The sequence below is a fragment of the Rattus rattus genome, chromosome 15 (assembly GCF_011064425.1).
Source record: "Rattus rattus isolate New Zealand chromosome 15, Rrattus_CSIRO_v1, whole genome shotgun sequence".
Lineage (NCBI taxonomy): Eukaryota > Metazoa > Chordata > Mammalia > Rodentia > Muridae > Rattus > Rattus rattus.
In genome coordinates this window covers 33653829-33674096 of record NC_046168.1, presented here as the reverse complement: position 1 = coordinate 33674096, position 20268 = coordinate 33653829, and the positions used below count along the sequence as shown (strand labels likewise).

Sequence of the window (20268 nt, the reverse complement as noted above, 5' to 3'; positions counted from 1 at the left end):
AGATTTGCTTCATGTCTTGGCACTTTCTGGGTGGGATGTGTGCTTCATTTACATGGCCTCCTTGGCGAGGCCCACAGTTTCTCACTACCTCACGTCAGGGTTCAAGAGGATAGCTGATTTTTCCCATTACAAAGCTCCCCTCAGCCCTCTACCCAGTGGTCTCTCTGTACCACTGCCTATTCAAATACCCATTAGTAGTTGCAACGTGATTGTTTTATACGTCTAGTATTCGTCTGGTATTCCGTTATTAACTGAAAATCCTCATTTAAGAAATCACTAACAACCGGGATTACTTTAAAAGACAGCAATAACACCATATACACATACCCTCTCCTTTTTCATGCAATAGGGGTCAGTTAATTAGATATTTCATTTTGTTTTTGTATGTTTTTCTAAGAAGAACTCTGCTTTTATTCTTGAGCAGCAAACTTATCCATAGGTTTTTGTATTGTAAATATGCTTTGATCAGTGTGCATTCTGTGTTTCATGCCTCTCCTCTTTGCCCAATGGGAGCTGTTGCTGGGGACACAGTCTGTCAGTTCCTGGTAGTTAGTACACTGTTTTGCTTTTCATTTGCAGGAGAGAAGAAACTGGGGGGTCTGTGGCAAGTAGCTGGAACCTATTGCCCCAGCATCCCTTTTCTCACCCTCTCTGTAAGCCCATCAGAGAGGGACTGCCTGCTTACTTCCACCCCAGTACTCCACCTTCCTATGGAAAGGGAAAAGCCAAGAGCAGAAACTGCCCACAGTAGCATAGTGGTTTGTAGCGGGTTCCATCTACACTTTGAGCAGTTAATTAGTGGTGCAGAAAGGACCACACTGTTGTCTACCATCCTTTCTAGTTCCATCACAAAAGTGGCCGATGGTCCCTGGAAGGCCTGCAATATGGAGATCAATGTCATGTCTGCTCTCTTGTTTGCTTGACTAACTTTGAAGGTCTTTCTCCATTTTCTAGTCGTTTATTCCCTACATACATTCTAGCAGGGGTTCCCCATCTCAGGCATTGGGTTCCCATGTGGTGATAAATGCCAGTGATCCCAGTGACCTTAAGTATTATGCATGGTGTTTAGAATCTGTTACACAGATAGGGCTTTTTTTTGGGATTCCTTGAATAGTGTGAGGCTTTCAAGGGTAGAAAACATTATAGTCTGTGCTAAAGAAAGCCCTGGGCCAGCTCTCTGCCCTTTATATTTTTATTGCCGCTCCTTTTACACTAAGTACATGACAGTAAAGCTCCACTTCCCATTTTTATGCTAACTTAATGTCTTTATTCAGAGCATTATTGGTTTGCCCTGTGTATATGAATCTGGCATTTACTTCTTATGTGATCAGGGGACAGAGTTAAGAGTGTGTGCTCAGGGAGCTGGCGAGATGGTTCAGTAGGTAAAATCATTTATATCATACACAGGGGAGCTCACTGCCATCCATAACCCCAATTCCAGAGGCTTCTTCATACCTCTGCCTGCACTAAGCATGCACAGGTGCACACATTCGTTCATGGAGGCAAAACACTCAAATAAAAGTAATTAAAGATTATGTAACCTTTAATTCAATTGAAAATACCTCCTGGAGAATGTCGTTTCTGGGACATGTAATGACAACTGACTTGTCAGGCTGTCAGTAGGCTAAGAAGGGATGAGACTTCCAGGCACTTTGCTCTGGACTAAGGCTAATATGCCACCTTTTGAGTTGCTCTACTGATTATGGGTAAGAAGTCCCTGTGTTTGTCAGAAGATGTCCAGATCCCTTAGATCTGAGTTACAGATGATTGTGCCCACCACGTGGGTGCTATGAACCCAACCCAGGTCTTCTGCAAGAGCAACAAGTACTCTTAATAGCCATCTCTCCAGCCCTATACATGGAGTTTTAAGACATAAACATCTAATACAAAATTTCCCTTCCTCTTTTTTCATTGGGATGTGCTGGTACAGACCATGGGGAACTCATATGCTGGGCAACTGAAATCTGCTAGATTTGAGGAAGCTCTACACAACTCCATAGAAGCCTCGCTCAGATGTAGTACTGCAGTGCCACGGCCAATCTTTTCCCAGCTCTATCTGGACCCGGACCAACACCCTTTCTCGTCTGCAGGTAAGTTTCTCAGTTGCAGGCATTTCTAGACTCCTCTCAAAAGAAGTGGGGATTCTAAATCCTGGGGACTCAAACAAATGTTAAAAATGCTAGGCTCCCCCTCTTCAAAGACCTCTTTCAGATTTTTCTTGTAATCAGTTTTCCATAAGCATCTTCTTTAAAATTAAATTTGCATTGGTTTCCTGGCTTAAACAGATGTCAAACCGAAGGTGGAGGATCTAGATAAAGACCTAGTACACCGCTACACTCAAAATGGCAGCCTGGATTTTTCTCACAATGTAGCAATGAATGAAATGGAAGATGATGAAGACGAAGAAGAAATGTCTGACTCAAACAGCCCACCAATTCCCTACTCACAAAAACCTGCCCCGGAAGGGTCTTGCACAACAGATGGTAGGTTTGCACTTTTGGGCTCTCTTTGGTTTTGTATTGTAATATCATCTGGACACCAGGCACAGAAGGAATGAGTAGCTATGTCCTCTCCCTCATGATCTCTTAAGGGCTTATAACATTGTCTATAGGAAACACAAGTCCCACAGGCTCTTGTAGATGAAGACATTGGGGTTCACAGTTAAACCATTTCCCGGAGAGGATCTGTGCTAACGCAAGTTCAGGCACAAGAATTTACTTTCTCCTGAGCTTCTATTCAAGCAAGGTTTCATCTTTCTTCTCCTTTTAGTCCGTCTCCAGATGATTTTTATCAAATTTGTTTATGTATTGTGTGTGTGTTATATGTTTGTTTGGGGATGCTCTTGACCCATGGCACAGTCATGGACAAGAGGATGGCTTTCAGAAATAGGTTCTCTCCTTCCACATTGGGCATGCTCAAACTCAAACAGTCATTCTCGCTGGCAGGCACCTTTGCCTACTGAGCTATCTCACTGCCCTGACAGCTACACTCACTGAGTGCAGAGGTAAAATATAAATCTTCTATAAATATCATGTAGTTTGATTCTCTGTCTGTCTATCCGTTTCTCTGTTTTTTGAGTCTATGTCTCATTTGCACTGTGAGCTGGCCTGGAACTCACTGTATAGGGCAGGCTGGCCTCCAACTCACAGAGATTTCTATAACTGACTCTTCCTCCCAGTGCTGGGATTAAGCTGTGCACCACCACACTGGCTAGTGATCTCATTCGATTTGTCCAAGTCAGCTTTATTTCCTGCCACACTTTTAACAACATTTTAAATGAGGGAACCCTGGTTTCTAATGTTTTTATTGTTTTGTGGTTTTGGCAATATTCCAACTTAAATTCTACCTTCTTCCCTCCACATAGCTGTGGGGTTCTGATTGCCCACCTAATTAGTGTGTGTGTGTGTGTGTGTGTGTGTGTGTGTGTGTGTGTGGTTGGGGGGGGTGACTTTTACATTCAGGCTGACATTAACCTGCCTGGTGTCAGAGCATGAAAAGCTTGAGGAAACATGGGGGAAGATAACAAGAAGGTTCCAGATCTCAAGACAATATCCTGCCAAAGCTTGGAAAACAAATAATTTGATGTAAATTACAGCCTTACCCAGGGAAAACCAGAAAAATAGTTGTCCTTATTTGAGAGTTTGTTTTATTTTGAATTCCTACTTCCCTGAGAAGCTGAAAAACCCATAGAAGGGTCCAGATCCTCTTGCTAGAGGGGAAAGAGACCTGAATAATCAATCCTCCTATAGCTCACAAGTATCCCTAGAAGGTATATCCATCAGTGTTCTTCGAGTTAGGCCTGCCCACAGTGCATCATTTCTTATGGATCTGCCTCCACTTACCCAGTCTGCTCTTTGCCCAGACTTAGTATGATGTACCCTACTTACTCATTACTGATGTGCCACAGGCCTTTAAAGCCATGGAGATGGGGTTGGGGATTTAGCTCAGTGGTAGAGCGCTTGCCTAGGAAGCGCAAGGCCCTGGGTTCGGTCCCCAGCTCCGAAAAAAAGAACCAAAAAAAAAAAAAAAAAAGCCATGGAGATGTGGACACTGACAGCATTGTGTCGCTGTTTCCTTGATTTGTATTATCAGCACACCTTTTCCTTTAACTGAGTAGTCAGCTCATGAAGTAACAAGTTACGTTTAACTGTGCTTTAAATGACGGCATCTCATTGAGAACTGAATTACATGTGATAATTAAATAGAATCAGAGTAAAAACTTAGGAGATGATTGTGAATCAAGCAAACTGCCTTCTAAAACGTGGGGAAGGGTTTTCCCAATCTTTCAGTACTTGGGCTATTAAGCAATTTTTTTTCCCAAAGCCTGGAGAAGAGGAAAGTTTTTCCCTGACTTTCAGTACTTGGGTTAGGTTCTCAATTTCCCAGTGGTGTTATTTATAACCAAATATTTTGAAAAGGTACCAAGAAATAAACTTGATGACCCAAAAATAACATGCCTTTAATCCCTGCACTAGAGAGGCAGAGGGGGTGGATTTCTGTGAGTTAAAGGCTAGCCTGATATACTTAGTGAATTCCAGGCAGCCGGGGCTACATGGTGAGATCCAATCCCAAAGAAAACAAATCAACAAAACTATACCAGGTTGGGATACAGTCTGTATATCTATGTCAAGGTCTAACTCTAACTCAGGCTAATGTTTAACTGAAGCTGAGGCTATAGAATTTGGGGTGATCTTTCTACCTCACCGAAAGAGCAATGGTGAATTTAAAGGTAAAGGCAGGCAATTTTGCTGAGAATAAAAAAAAATGTCCCCCACCAGAATAGAAGAGTCAAAGCCAACACATTCTAAAAACAATTCTGTACTCTTAATTCCTGCATCCACTGCTTCCACTTCCTGAGCCTTGTTCATGACCCTACTTAACTTCCCCCCTCATTGTAAGATGGCGTTTAAAATAAAAACCCACTTATAACTTGGTATTTTATATTTCACACAGTATTGTCGATTTTGCTTGCTCCAAGAAAGTTCTAAGAATTGTCTTGCTCAAAAGGAAAACAATCCCAAAGCAGTGCTCACAAAACCAGCACTGAAAGGGATGTGACCGGTGTGAAAAGACCACCTTCCAGCTCCTCGGAACCCCTATTTACCTAAGGCTTAAGGCACCGTAAAGCTATTTTTAGAGGCAATTTAGATAAGCAGATACTTGACATCTGATGGGCTGCTGAGGCTTGCCATTCATAGGTAAATTTTCGTTGCTAATTTCTTATGTAAATTATTGGAATGGAGTGGGTTCCTACCCTGCTGGGAAGCGGTTGATTGTCTGCGCAGGTGAAGAGCAGCCAGATTTTCCGCCTCTGAATGATGCCTTGATTGCTTTAGTTTGGATTTACTGCTGTGTTAGTAAACGCTCCCCACCCCCATTTATTTACTCTGGAGCCTTAAAGTTGGAGATAATTGGAAGGCGCAAATCTCTTTCTATGAAGTGGAAACCTTGGCTATTTTCTTAAGAAAATGCAGATGAAGTTTATAAAGAAAGCCCTCTGCTGTCACCACCACCGTGTTTTAATTAAAATCATTTGTCACAAAAGACTGTAGGCTCTTTTGCTCTCAGAAGTGAAGTGATTCCAAGAGCAAGTTTGTGAAGCAAGTCGTCCACCCATATAAGTAACTGTCTTTCCTCCCTGTGGACAGTAACAGCCGAGACACCCGTGGGGTGCTCTGAGGTGGTCCTCTGTGTCTTCTGAACTGTGGTCATACGAGCCATTCAGCGTCCTCTCCCTGCCACACCGGATACTGGGGTCTTGTGGGTCTGGAAATCCAGTTACATTTCATGAATTCTGTAGCTGTGCTAATGCCTGACAATGAGCTTAGGAGAAACAGTTAAGAAATGTTTACAGAAAAACACCAGGCCCTTGGTAGATGAACTTTGAAATATTGAAGAGACTTACAAACTGAACTGAGTAACTTTCCGTTGACTCTGACTGTCTTTGGCCATGAATGAACTGATTTCTTCCTGAACTACTCAGACCTCACTCTCCCTTCTCTCCTCACCCCATTCTTTCTTTTTAATTAAATTGCCTGAGGCTTCTCTTGGCAAGTAACTAGAAGACAGGAAAGTACTTTACAAGACTATTTTTAGGAGCAGCTTGACATTTATAGAAAATGCAAGCCAGTAGTTCCATTTGTATACATATATAATTTCACCTATGAACAGCAGAGTACAGGAAGCACATTTGCTACATGCTTATATATTTTTATTAAGTTTAACAATTAAGGCTATGGTTTGCTTTGGTTCCTTGCTTTTGCCTAATGTCCTTTTGTGAGCCGTAATCCTATCAAGAATATTATACCAGATTTAATTGTTATCTCCTTAGGTTCCTCTTGGATGTGACATTTTTTAAAAGTTCTTTCCTGGTTTTGATAGCTCTGGCAATTTTAGGAGTATCAGTCAAAGATGTTATCAGAAACAACCTTATTGGAAGAATCTATCTCTTCCGATGACCCCGAGGCTCCAGGTCTAGGTGAAGACCATAGACGTGTAATGCCATGTCCATCACATTATTCCAAGAACGCCCAGTGTCAGCACCTCCCATTACTGCTGGGTGCTGAACTTAGTTACCTGAAGCAGTGTCTTCTCACACCACACCCCATGGTGTGGAAGAAATGCGCACCCTGTGGGCAGAGGAGCTGTGTTTATTTGAAGTTTTACCTCATCGCGATTCATTCATTCAACCATTTAATTCCATCCTTATGGACACTTACTTTCTGTTTTGTGTTATACACGATACTGCTGAATGTATTGTAATTTAGAGAGTCCCATTTTCAGACATTGGAAGCTTTCTAGTGGTTGGTTCCTGCAACCTTTTCACAAACACGGCCCCTTACATTTTCTCTTCAATCAAGTATAAAAAAGCCATGAAATCATGCATGCTTCTTGCAGGACCAGTCATTGTTTACTGATCATTACTTTTATCTCTGTCCTCCCACCATAAACAGGAAGCCCTAATCTAAAGCTATTCGTGCTTCTTCATTTAAGTGGATTATGTAATTTTCATTTTCAGAAATCACTTTGAAATAATAGTTCTTTCATTTATTAACAAAAAACCCCCACCTTCTTTGATCACTCTCCACCTAATGCCTTCTCACCTCTGTTTAGCCAGAGAGCCCCTGACCCTCTTTGCCACAGTGTCTTACTTGAGAAATCTCATCAGAGGTATCACTCTTTGGACTGGGGCAGTGGTCCAATCAGTAGAGTGCCAGCTGTATGCATGAAGACCCAAGTTCAAACCCTGAGCACCCACATTTGAAAAAGGCAGCTTTAGTTAGGTGCACATCTCTGTAATCCTAGCAGAGTAGAATGGGTACAGAATGGGACCTCTGGGAGTCGCTGACAGTCTATCCAATTGGTAAACTCAGGGTGTTCTGAGGGACCCTATTTCAAAATATAAGACGGGCATCAAAACTGAAGAAAATGCCTGACATGGTCCTTTGGTATAAAATGGGGTAGGGGTTGGGGTAGAGAGGAGGAAGAGAGGGAGAGGGGAAAAAAAAAAGAAATGTTATATTCTAAACATAGATCATTCTTGTGGTTTGTAAAAACTTTGCAGGCTGACAAACTCTTGGCCTCAAAATCCTCAGCCTTCTGAGTAGCTGGCATGATAGGTATATGAGTGGTCAGAGCTAAAACCTTGAATTTTAAGAATTCATCAGTGAATATGAGATGGTTGACAAGATGGTACATTAAATGCTCTACAGAATTCACCCTAAACGGGGCACAGTGAGAACAGGTGACAGAACTGACAGTAACAAGCAAGGAAGAGGTTATAGTGCAGTGTCCTGTGCTACACTGGAGTCAGGGAAAGCATTAGGCACAAGTCAGAACACTTATTTATTCCGTTGTCATTTTGAGATCTATTTACTTTTTATTTACATGTGTGTGTGTCTGCCTCTCTGTCTCTCCCTCTCTGATGTGTGTATGTGTGTGTGTGTGTGTGTGTGTTGTGCGTGTGTATGTGGTATGTGTATGTGAGTGTGTGTGTGTGTGTGTGTGTGTGTGTTAACATTTTATTGCTGTGAAAAAATACCATGACCCAGACAACTCATGAAGGAAAACATTTACTTAGGCCTGGCTTACAGTTTGAGTTCATTATCATCATGGAGGGAAGCATGGCAGCATTAGGCAGGCATGATGCTGGAAGAATTCTACATCTCGATCCTCAGGCTGCAGAAGATGTGTGTTCCACCCTGGATGAAGCTAGAGCACAGTGACACACTTCCTCAAACAAGGCCACCCCTCCTAATAGTGCCACTCCCTATGGAGCAAGCATTTGAACACATGAATCTATGGGAGCCATTCCAGGCTAGTGTTGGATTCAAGGTCTTGCTGTCTTAGTAGCCAACATTTTAATGGACTTCAGGCATGCACCTTTACGGCCAGCAAGAGGTGTACAAGTTGAAGGAGCATCTTGGCAGGAAGGAATTAGAGATCTGGGTTGTGGGATCCTCTTGGTTGGTTTCTGGTTATTTGGCCTAAGCACAACCTTCCTGCACCCTTCTCTCATTTATGTATTGAAGAGGTTAGAATAGATAGTGTCCTCAATCTTCTGAGTCACAAATCTCTTTTAGTAATGTAGACACTTTAAACTCATTGAGCGTTTTGAAATAATTCTGTCATTGCATGGCATATGATAAAAATGTTTTATGTATATGAGTACTCTGTCATATACATATAGTCCTGCATGCCATAATTGGGGATCAAATCAAAAAGGTGGTTGTGAGCCACTATGTGGGATATGGGAATTGAACTCAGAATCTCAGGAAAAACAGTGTTCTTTACCACTGAGCCACCTTTCTGGCCCCCTAAAAATTTTAACTAGAAAGTGCCTATTCTAAATTGACCAAATATTAACATATTCTTTTATATTTGTGCTATACAACATCTGTCTACAGTTTATGATTCAATAGTTGTAGTCTAATTAACTTTAAATTCGACATATAAAAAAAGAGTATGTTTGTTGAAAATTCAAAAATAGATTTTTCCTTGGTTTAGGAGAGACAAATGGATTTAAATGTTTTCAGCATTTAAAAAACACTCAAAACTACTTTCCCTCCCCCAACCCCAGGTGTGGCTGTAGATCCCAAGCAAACTAGGCAAGGGGGCTCACTGAATTGTACATCCCCAAGTCTACACCTAACAACTCAGATGGGGATTTATATATTTGGGGCTAAAGGGATATAAAGATTTATTTCCACAATTTTATATTTTTATTCTATGTGATAAAATTTAGGTTGGATTGTAATAACTAATTTTATTTATCTTTATAACATTAATTCCTGGTGCTTGAGAGGAAGAGACTGGTGGATTTCTATGAGTTCAAGGCCAGCCTGATTTACATAGCGAGTTGTAAGCCAGCTAGAACTACGCAGTGAGAGATTCTGTCTCAAAACAAAACAAACATGAATTTTTTGGTGTCTAAACATATATTAATGTATTTTATATAATCTTACTGATTTTGTGTATGTGTATATGTGTGTGTTGCATGTATGTGGTATGTCTGTGTGTTACTAGGAACTGATCTAAGGCCTTGAACATGTTAGTTGCACTCTATACTAAAGTACATTCCCATTTCTAACATAATTTAAAAATTATAGCTTTATTTATTCTTGAGAATTTCATACATGTATGCAATGAGATACAATTTATCCATTCTCTCAAATTTCCCCAATGAGTCCACTCCCAACTTCATGTCGGTTTGTTGTTGTTGGTTTTTGTGGTCTGAAAACTCACTAAATCCAGCTAGTGCTTCCCGCACATGCTGCCAGCTGCCAGTGACTCCTTATTAAGTACAGATTCTGAATGAGGCAGGGAGATAAATTCAATGACTCTGCATACCCAACGATTATATTTGGGTGCATTAGTAAAATTACTTTTTCCTGTTTATCTGAGCTTCCCAACTTTAACCAGCAGCCTATTACCCGTATGAATTAAACATATATCAATATAGCTGAAAAGAAGGGAAATTGTATAAAAAGTGAAGACTACACAATGATAACTGGCATTGTCTCAGCGAGCTATGCACTCATGTGACCAGTTTCACTCACGGTAGGTGTTGGATGAAAGGCCGTCTTCTGTTTTACAGTAGGGAATTATGATAAACAGTTGGTTTTTAGGAGATGATAAAAATTTAAATTTCACTCACAGAGAATTAGTAGGACGGTGGGATAGCTCATAGGGTAAAAGTGCTTGCTATGGAAGCCTTGATGGCCAGCGCTTGATTCCCAGAATCCATATGAAGGTGGTTAGGATGGAAGAAACTGCACAAAGTTGTTCTCTAGCTTCCAACGCATGCTATGGCACATGTAAGGCCCATATCACACACATGTAGTAGTAATATTAGTAGTAGTAGTAGTAGTAGTAGTAGTAGTAGTAGTAGTAGTAGTAGTAGTAGTAGTAATTTCAAAATAAACTTCATATGTAACTCCAGAGTGTCTTAAGATGTTGTTTTTAATCCCTGCACCTATGAAAGCCACCTCTTAAGCCACACTGTACTGGGTAACCTTAAGGTTAGTTCTTTTTTAAGAAGATTCATTATATTTTTAAATGTGTGTATGTGTGTTGATATGTGCACATAAAGCCAGAAAAGGAAGGACATTGGATCCCCTGAAGCATTAAAGACGGTTGTGAGCCACCCAGCATGGATGCTGGGATCCAAATTGTGCTCCTCTACAAGAGCAGTAAGTACTCTTGACCTCTGAGCCATCGCTCCAGTGCCAGCCTTAAGGTTTTATAACTGTAATGCCCTCAAAACCTTGCAGTAGTTTTGTAAATTGGTAAGGCTGTGATTGCTGTCTCCTTCCAGTGCAGGTTCATTGCTAAGGTCTCAGTGACAAAGGTACCTCTCAGAGATGCACTTCAATTAATATCCAGTCATAAACTTCTCATCAATGGTTAACCCATGCTGCTTAGCAAGGTAGTTTATATCCCACTCTTTGAAGCAAACCATACTTAGAGTGAGGATGCCACTCCTTAGGGGAATTGTTTTCTAGGTTTACTGCCAATGAGTAATCTCTTTGATGAGAAATCTTGAGACTCCTTTCAAGCTTTCAGGTACTTCCAAGTTTAGAATTCTGTAATTTTTAAAACTTAAGGTTTATTTAAATTGTATATAGTCTATATCTATCCCCTGGAGCTTGACTCATAGATGGCTGTGATCTTGTTCATGTGGGTGCTGAGAAATGAACTCAGGTCCTCTGCAAAAGCAACAGGCAATTTAATCACCAAACCTTCTTTCCAGCTCCTAGTAACTTGTAATTTGATGGCTACCCCTAAGTGGACCATAGCCACGTACCACCATACTTAGTTCTTAGCTTGTCTTTTGCCAGACTGAACAGTGTGTTCTTCACTTTTCTTATTTAACAACTTCCATGTCCTATATCCCTACACTTTACTGGACTCATTATATAGCCTTAAAGACGTTCCTGGACTCAGTTTCTCTATCTCTAGCAAGGAGATAATCTATTCCTAAAGCTGATGAGAGGACTGTGCCTACCTGGTGGTAGTACTCCTTAGACATATGTATCTGCCATCAGCAGCAGTATTGTTAATTCCCAACTCTCAAACCCTTTAACTCTGCTACCCAAGGACAGTACAGGAAGCAGATATTTTTCACAGTTTTCCATGTGTCTATTAGCTCAAAAAAATGTTCATAAACTGAATAACTTACATCCTTCATGCATGCAAAACCTTCCCTAAGTATTCAACCTTCCCTAAAGTATTCTGCTGTTTTCTTCTTACTGTTTAGGGTTTTGTCAGGCTGGAAAGGATTTGCGTTTAGTATCCCTGTGTATGGAACAAATTGACATCCCAGCTGGATTTCTGCTGGTGGGGGCCAAGTCTCCTAATCTTCCTGAACACATCCTAGTTTGTGCTGTGGACAAGCGATTTCTACCAGATGACCATGGGAAAAATGCACTTTTAGGTGAGTGTTTAATGCCTATGAAACTCCTTCTAAAGGAAAGAGTTGAAATATATGTTTATTAAAACTTATCTGAGAATTTTTTATGTGTACATGTATGTCACTGAATTATTGGAGTATAAATGGTTTAGTTTCAAACAGGAAATATTTTTCTCTCATGAATTTAAATATATTTTACTTTTTTATTGTCAAAACTAGGCACGCATAACTTTTTTGAGAACATTAAAAAGGAGCATGTGATTTATCAAAATTAATATTTTTAGGTCTAAGAGTATTTGCTTAGCACATTTCATTAAATGTGCTCTGCTTCATCCTTAACCATGTAAAAACTTTTTGTATCTTATTAAATAAAGTGAAGTTGACACTCCATAGTCACTGATATAAACCTAATGTCAATTCCCAATTATTTGTTTGTGAATTATTTACTTTGTAAGGTATCATAAATTTTCAATACTACCTAATACTTTATAAGTATGATTAGTTTGAATGTAAAATGTTACCATCAGGAGGGGCATTAGTGAGGGGCACAATAATCATAGTGAGATATATATAGATATAGATATAGATATAGATATAGATATAGATATAGATATAGATATAGATATAGATACCATCCATAGGCTCTTCTGTTTGAGCTCTTGGTTCCCTCTGGGTAGTGCTGTTCTTAAGGGTTGGGGAACCTTTAGGAAGTAGGACATAGTTGGAGGGCTACTATAATATAACAGGCAGCTTCACACTGCTGCTGCTCCAGCTGGGAGCTGCTCCAACCTATTTCTCCCTTCCTTGTCATGATGAGCTGTGTCCCTTGAGTCTTAAGCAAGAATAAACCCTTCCTCTCTTAGGCTGTTTCTGTCCTCAGTCTATCACAGCAACAAGAAAGCTAACAGATGTTTCTCATTTTACATTTAATATCAATTCACCTGAAATAACTGGGAAGGGTAGGGTATTTTCTTAAGTAGTGATTGATGGGGGAAGGAGGGCAAGCCCATTGTGGGTGGCGCCATCCCTGAGCTGGTTGCCCTAAGTTCTATAAGAAAACAGGCTAACAAGCCATGACAAGCAAGCCAGGAAGCAGCATCCTTCCATGACTTCTGCATTAGCTCCTGTCTCCAGGTTCCCACCCTGCTTGAGCTCCTGCTACGATAGACTATCATGTGGAAACAAGCCAAATAAACTCTTTCCTCTCCAACTTGCTTTGGGTTACAGTATTTCATTGCAGCCATAGAAACCCTAAGACAGACAAGATCTTACCATGTAGCCCTGGATGGCCTGGAAAGCTAGATAAACCAGGCTGGCCTCAAATTCAAGATCCACCTGCCCTCTCCACAGTGCTGGGACTGAAGGCATGTGCCACCAACCTAGCTTGGTTTTATTTATTTTGTAATACAAAGACAAGTAGGGGTTGGGGATTTAGCCCAGGGGTAGAGCGCTTGCCTAGCAAGGGCAAGGCCCTGGGTTCGGTCCCCAGCTCCAAAAAAAAAAAAAAAAAAAAAAAAAAGACAAGTAGTTATATGAGTTTTGCTATTTGCTTGTTGCTGTGTTTATGTAGAAGTTTTACTTCTCAGAATGCCTTTCATTAAGATGGAATCATATCTTAAAAGTACAGATATCAGAAGAGGAAAAAGAACTTAACTACTGTATTGATTGTGAGATGATTTTTGATTTGGTTTGATGCAGCCACCCAAATTATACAAGATCAGAAAGCCTTTTTCAAGGCTTCTTGAATCAGAAACTGTCCTATAACATGCTATAGAGGTTCCCTTCCCTTCATCAACAACCCCCCCATTTTTTTTTTCTTTCTTGACAAGATCTGACTGTGTGGCCCTGTGACTTGGAGCTCATTATGTAGACAAGAGTTCCACCTGCTTCTGCCCCAAGGGTTAGAATTCTTAAATTATAGTCCAGAACCATCTGTTGGCTAACATATATTGGTCATTTTCACATTTCAAAGGTGTCAAAAATATATACTGGGCACAATTGCACATGTCTATAACTCCAGCGCCAGACAGAAAAGCAGAAGGATCAAAAGTTCTCCCTGGGCTAATAGAGACCTAGATTTTATCCCTGATCAATAAAAAAAATGCATTCACTATTCTTTAAGTGAAATTAAGCATATAGCTTAATACAGAAATCTAATGGTAAAACTTCCATGTTATAGTAAATTAGCAGAGAAGATCCAATCATTCATTTGTTCATTTCTTACTATGTAATTAAAAACTAAGCTAAGCTATGACCTGGAGACTCAGAAACTATAAGGGACAGTCTTTTCATTCATTTACTTAAGACCCATTGGTGATATAGAGCAATCTGGGAAACATTTAGCATTTTAAAAGCATTATAATCTCCTCTATCAGAGCATATGAGGTAAAGCTCTGATGAAAAGCCCTGAAAAATGTCTCATAATCCATCAAGGGTTCTTTATAAGTAGGGAATACTCATGTAGAAAGCACTGTCAGATTATGCGTCTGTTGGTTATATGAATAGAAGGATAGGTGGAGAGATGGATGGATGGATAGATGGATGGACGGATGGATGATAGAAAGATGGATGAATGGATGGAAAGATGGGTGGATAGATGGGCAGATGGGCAGATAGGTGGGTGACTATAGGTACTTGGTGAACTAGACAGTCAATGATTTTTATTTATTGTTATTGGCCTATAGATTAAATAAATTGAGAAATGAGCAAATATTCTCTAATATAATCCTTCTCTGAATACATTCTAAGTCATTTATAAGTTTATTTTAATGTTTATTACTTGATACAATGACGGCAATAAACTGTTAAGTTATTAATTAAAAAGAGGTTGTAATTATCTCTTATTCACCATTCTCCTCTAGGATTTACCAGGTGTTCAGTAAATAATTGTTATAGAAATAACTTGGGTGGCCCATTTATAAATGCTTTGAATTATTGGTATCCTCCAGTGGTGATATTATAAAATGTTCCTTTCATCCTCGTGGCCTTTCCTTTCTCTCTTTATCCTTGTTAATGTATACCAGGTTGGTTTCAGGGTTTGAAAACGATGTCAGTTTGCCCATGGTCATGTTTTCAGTTATTGTAGGCAGGTGCATGGTCTTCATACAGGATGTAAGACTCCTCATCTTCCCCCTTTGTCCCTTTCATCTGCATGACAATGTATGTTCTGTTCTCATCAGATCTGAGAAAGGACTCACTGTCTTCCTGGTCTTCCCTTCTTTTGTGTGTTAAAGGGGCTAATGGCTGACTTTTCCTAAAGCAGTGCATGGCTTCTCATCCTCCCCGCCATTCCCTCTTTCACCTCTGCTCCAACCAGGCCATTGAGAGTCTTACTTTGTTTAATTAGTCCAAAGGATTGTTCATACATTCAATATAAAAGACTAAGAAGCTCAGGTGAGTAAAGAGAGGGTGAATGAAGAAAAATGGGAAGTTCACAGAACCTATGTCTAGCTCTCCAAGGAACAGGAGTGTCTGGAGTAGCTCAGCATGGCACAGCTCTGTCCATGCTGCCCCTCCTGGCTGCTCTCAGCTGCCTGGTCACAGCTCTCAGCATATTCTCTCCAAAACCAGAATTCATGTGCGCTTGAGATGAACCACAACTGGATTCCTATTTTACAAACCTTTACAAATCTAGGGTCTAGTTCTGTCTACATAAAATTCTAAAAGAGAGATTCTAAGTGTCTCTTATTAGGTCAGACACTTATCATACACTCCTAGTCTATAGGTCTGTGGGACAAGCTGCTGTGGTGAGCAGAGAACCAAGAGTGGGACCCACCGACTTGTTAAAACAACAGCTTTGTTAGAATAACAAACTGCAAGTATTTAAGGATTAAATAGTTTTTAAATAATGAAAAATAAAACCGTGATATTTGAAATTCGAGGTTTTATTATTGTTTATTCATATCCGAAATGACAGCTTCGTAAAGATGCATCTATTGCAGCATACATTCTTTGCCATTCATCCAATTTTTCTCTCCGCAGCAGGATCTTAAGAAAGGAGCATACAGCACGCAAACATGAGGGCTTTAGGACAAAAATTCTTTATCTTCATTTTCTTTTTCCTTCCCCTCCCCCACCCCACTCCTTCCTCCCTGTCCCCCTCCCTCTCCCCTTTTCCTTTCTCTCCCAATGCTGGAGCTCTATCTCCAGGCTTTACTCAGCTAGACAGGTGTTTTGTCACTGAGCTCCACTCCTCAGCCCCCACCCAATTTTACTGTCTTTATAAACTATCTAAATTCTGTAACCTGATAGTTCCCAATCTGTTTTCTTAGCCATTGTCCTGTTAGAGTGGTGTTGAATGTATTCCCAGTCTTTATTGTTATAAAAATGACTCTGCAAATTATTATAACTTGACTGTGAACTTCATGGAGCAACCTTAAATTTCCTGGATATTTTAATATAGAGTACCAGCTTACAAGCATTGGTAATTTTATCTGAAGAATTTAGAATCAAAGGGGAAAGTTGGAGGTCGGGAGACTCCACTAAAAACCTTCCTCTGCTTTTCTTTCCCTTCTGAAGTATTTCCTAAAAGTTAGGATATTGTTGGTTCAATAGACTATGAATATTTTTATACTTTTCACATCTAGAAGTAATGTATCAACTTACAAGGCCACTAGTAACATTATCTTTTCCCATTTCAGGGTTTTCTGGAAATTGTATCGGTTGTGGAGAAAGAGGATTTCGATATTTCACGGAATTTTCCAACCACATTAACTTGAAGCTCACCACCCAGCCAAAGAAGCAGAAGCACTTAAAGTACTACCTAGTCAGAACCTCCCAGGGCGTGCTATCAAAGGGACCTCTCATCTGCTGGAAAGGTAATCAAATACCAAGAGGGGGAGGGGAGGGAGATTCTGTGATGGTAATAAGTGACCCTTACAGGGTTCAGAGTACAGGTGTGGAATACATAAATAGCTCAAGTTCAGAACCCTGCTCAAAAAATGCAAAGCCCTCTGGGAGGTTGTTTGACTTGCCCCTCGTTATAATTAAGTGAAGCACCCGAGAGGCAGGAAAGTGCAGGACTCCAGATCTGTCTCCAGAGAAGGTTTGCAGCTCTGGGGCTGGGAAAGGACCTCCTGGCTGTCTTTCACTTAGAGAGAACCAGAGTGCAAAATGTTCTCTGTGCTTTATTTCAGTTTGTTAGTAGTTCTTGCCAGTCTATGTTTTTCTATTTTTATTTTACCAAAACATACCCAAATAGCAATTCAGTCTTCTAGACTCCTTGGGAAGTGCATGATTTGAGTTGACAGTTTTGTTTCTTTGGAATTAGCAACAATTTAGGTAGCTAATCTCTACAAAGTCCCATCGCCATGTGCTTCCCAGGCATCGCCACAGTTTTAGCTACTATCCTAATGTAGTTTCTTTGATGCTGAGAATTTTTCTCCATAGAATAATTGTCTTTATTGTTCTTGCCTACTGACTATGGGGTAGCTGAATAAATCCGAATGACAATAGCACATTTGTCTCTGAGTCCTGCACCATAATTACTCTTGGCTGCATTTGAGGTGGCACCACAGGAAATGGTGTTGCATGTCCCAAGCCTTTGTCATCAGAGCTTAAATCTTGCAAGCACTGAATCTTAAGAATATCACTCATAGCTCTTTATCCTGGCCAAGTCCAAAGAATTGTCCTCTAGAAAGTCTTCTTGAATACCATAAATTGTAGTTAAAGAGTAAAATCAAGACAAGCATTGTCTCTCTCACTTTTTCTTTTAGCTTTTGTTTTATTTGCATAAATATGATTGACTTCTTTGTGCACAAGGAGTTCATGTTCCTAGTGAATAATAGCATTTTCATATTACTTGATTAATGATTGATTGATGTGTGTGTGTGTGTCTGTGTGTCTGTGTATGTCTGTGTGTCTGTGTGTCTGTGCGTGCACGCATCCTCACGCTACCACAGCACATGTGGAAGCCAGAGGACAACCTGTGGGAATCTGTTGTCTTCCTCCACTGTCTGGGTACCAGGGGTTGAGCTCCTGTGTCAGGCTTGGTGATAAGCACTTTTACCCTCTGAGTCACCTCACTTGGCCACTTTATAAAGTGGCCTCATATTTATAGCAGATTTTATTTTGGAACAAATTGTATACTTATTTATATAATACCACATAATATCAATATGTGTCTATACCCATAATATGCATAAGATGAAGTTAAACTTTATGCCAAAATACAGTCACTGTTTTCAGAAATGCAGCATGGGCTGCTTCAGAAAACTGCTTTCAGTCCTTGTGTGTGCCTCGTTCCCAAGGAAACTTTCCCTAGAACCCTTGTAACCCTGTTACAACCACACATTCCTATTTCACATGCTACTTTGTGAGACTAGTACTTGTATAATTTAGTTGGAACTTGAAGACTGAGTGTCACAGCATTCGCTGAGTCAGTATACAGTACATTAGAAACATATACAGTATATATACAGTCAGTATACAGTACATACCAAAACCTCAGTAGTATCAGATACTCAATGCAAAACTCGCCACTGCATTATCAATAATCATTTTGAATATCACTTACCTACTTCCTTTAGTAAGAACTAATAATAACAATTTCCTTCTAATTTGTCTCTTCTATCTATACTGTTTTTATGTTTGAATATTCATTAAGATCGAGTGAACATATGAAAGCAGGCTACATGGATTCAAAGTTACTATGACACATTTAAATAAATTATGAACAACAAGTTACCTGGTATTTAAAAAACTTAATGTTTTTTATAAATTATTGACATTGTACCCTCTATCGTACCCATAAAACTATCCAAACTGTGTTGGTTATGGCATTTTTTTGTGTGGGAACTAATCTGAGGGCCATAAAATTGTGATTTCTTTGCCTTAAGCATAACACCTGGCCTAGTCTGGACAGGCTGTTGGAGATAGCAATTAGGACAGTCGCTACCATTCAAGAAGTAAAACCTTGTTTCACTGATCTTGTGAATTGTGTCCCGATTGCCTGTTAAAATAAAAACCAGCTTCTTCATAGCCCTTTTTAATTCCTTCTAGAATGTAGAAGCCGACAATCCTCTGCTCTTTGCCACTCCACTAAGCCAATTTCTTCAGTGTCATCAAGTGTGGCTCCAGAAAATGGAACAGCTAATGGATACAAAGCAGGCTTCACTCAGACAGGTATGAACTAATGAAGCATCTTTCAGCTTACTTAGCTGGCTTGAGTGAGATGTTTTCAAATATAATACTCATTGAGTATTATTAGGATACAATTCGACTTACTAATGGAATTAGAAGCCGGTGTTGAGATGGTAAGTCTTTGGAGAACCAGGACTTAAGTCTCAGTGGTCTTGCCAGTCTTAGACAGAGAATGGAGAAAACTGACAGGTGGAAGAAAGTCGAGGTTAAATGTAGGATGGGACATCGGGGGCTTTGGATATAGAGTATGTAGAAATCAAATATCACAACTCTGGGGTAACACATACTGGGGACACAGGACACACTCACTAGAGTAGAATCCTAGGGAATAGCTGTGTTTAACCCCTAAGATGACTCTCATCCATCCCCTCAGAGTTCAGGGAACGGCATGGAAGAGGAGATACAAAGAGTACAAGAGACAGAGGGGATCAAGGACACCAAGGAAACAAGGTTTCTAAAAGGAAAAAGAAAAAGAAAAAAAAAACAGAAACAACAGGAACCCTGAGATAACTGGAGAGAATAGCACACTAGCTGGTATATAATAGGCTCCAGGATAGATTGGGTACAACCACAGTGGATGGATCCAGGATCTGTCTTAATGCTACAAGACAGGAGCTCGGTTACAAATAACTAGATAAAAATCTTAGTGCTTGAACACTCTAGTATATTATCAAATCTGGACAGCAGAATGGGTGACTGATTCAATTGTTAAGTGGCCACAAGGAGAGCTTTCTAAAAACTCATATATTATATGGCACTAGTCAGAACCTGAGGTCAGGGTAAGACTTCAGGCAGAACAAAATGGCCTATGCTGAAGGTTGATGAGCTGTTGATTATTTGAGAAAATTACTGAGGAGTAACACCACTGGATCTTAGGCAGTAAGAAAGGTACCGTAACTGAGCACATGAATTATTTCTTAGTTCCCTTCTTTGTACCTTGACAGTTCATATGTGCTAGCCGTTGTCTGCTTCACCACAGAGTTAAAAAAAAAAAAAAAAAAACCAAAAAACTAGCAATGCACCATGCTACTTTCAACTTTCATGTGAGCCTCTCCTGGTCTGGTAAACTATTTACAAGGTGGAAGTATTAGAGTATGTCAGCAGAAATACAAGTATAACAAGGCCAATTTCAGTAGGACATATTTACTGTGTGCCTATAGTCAGCAAAATCTGACTGAATCTGAAAAACAATGTTCCTGATCCTGAGCAACTTTTAA

The 20268-nt window shown here is 40.0% G+C and overlaps 1 protein-coding gene across 1 annotated transcript in view; it reads left to right on the top strand.

Moving 5' to 3' along the window:
• The window catches only part of Greb1l (GREB1 like retinoic acid receptor coactivator), a 238693-nt gene that overhangs the window by 127224 nt on the left and 91201 nt on the right, over nucleotides 1-20268 (top strand). Inside the window, exons 3-7 of the mRNA XM_032885701.1 lie at nucleotides 1931-2090; nucleotides 2286-2483; nucleotides 11759-11935; nucleotides 16552-16728; nucleotides 18911-19033. Of these exons, the coding sequence (XP_032741592.1) occupies nucleotides 1934-2090; nucleotides 2286-2483; nucleotides 11759-11935; nucleotides 16552-16728; nucleotides 18911-19033 (832 nt within the window). The 5' untranslated portion in view covers nucleotides 1931-1933. The remainder of the gene's footprint in view (nucleotides 1-1930; nucleotides 2091-2285; nucleotides 2484-11758; nucleotides 11936-16551; nucleotides 16729-18910; nucleotides 19034-20268) is intronic.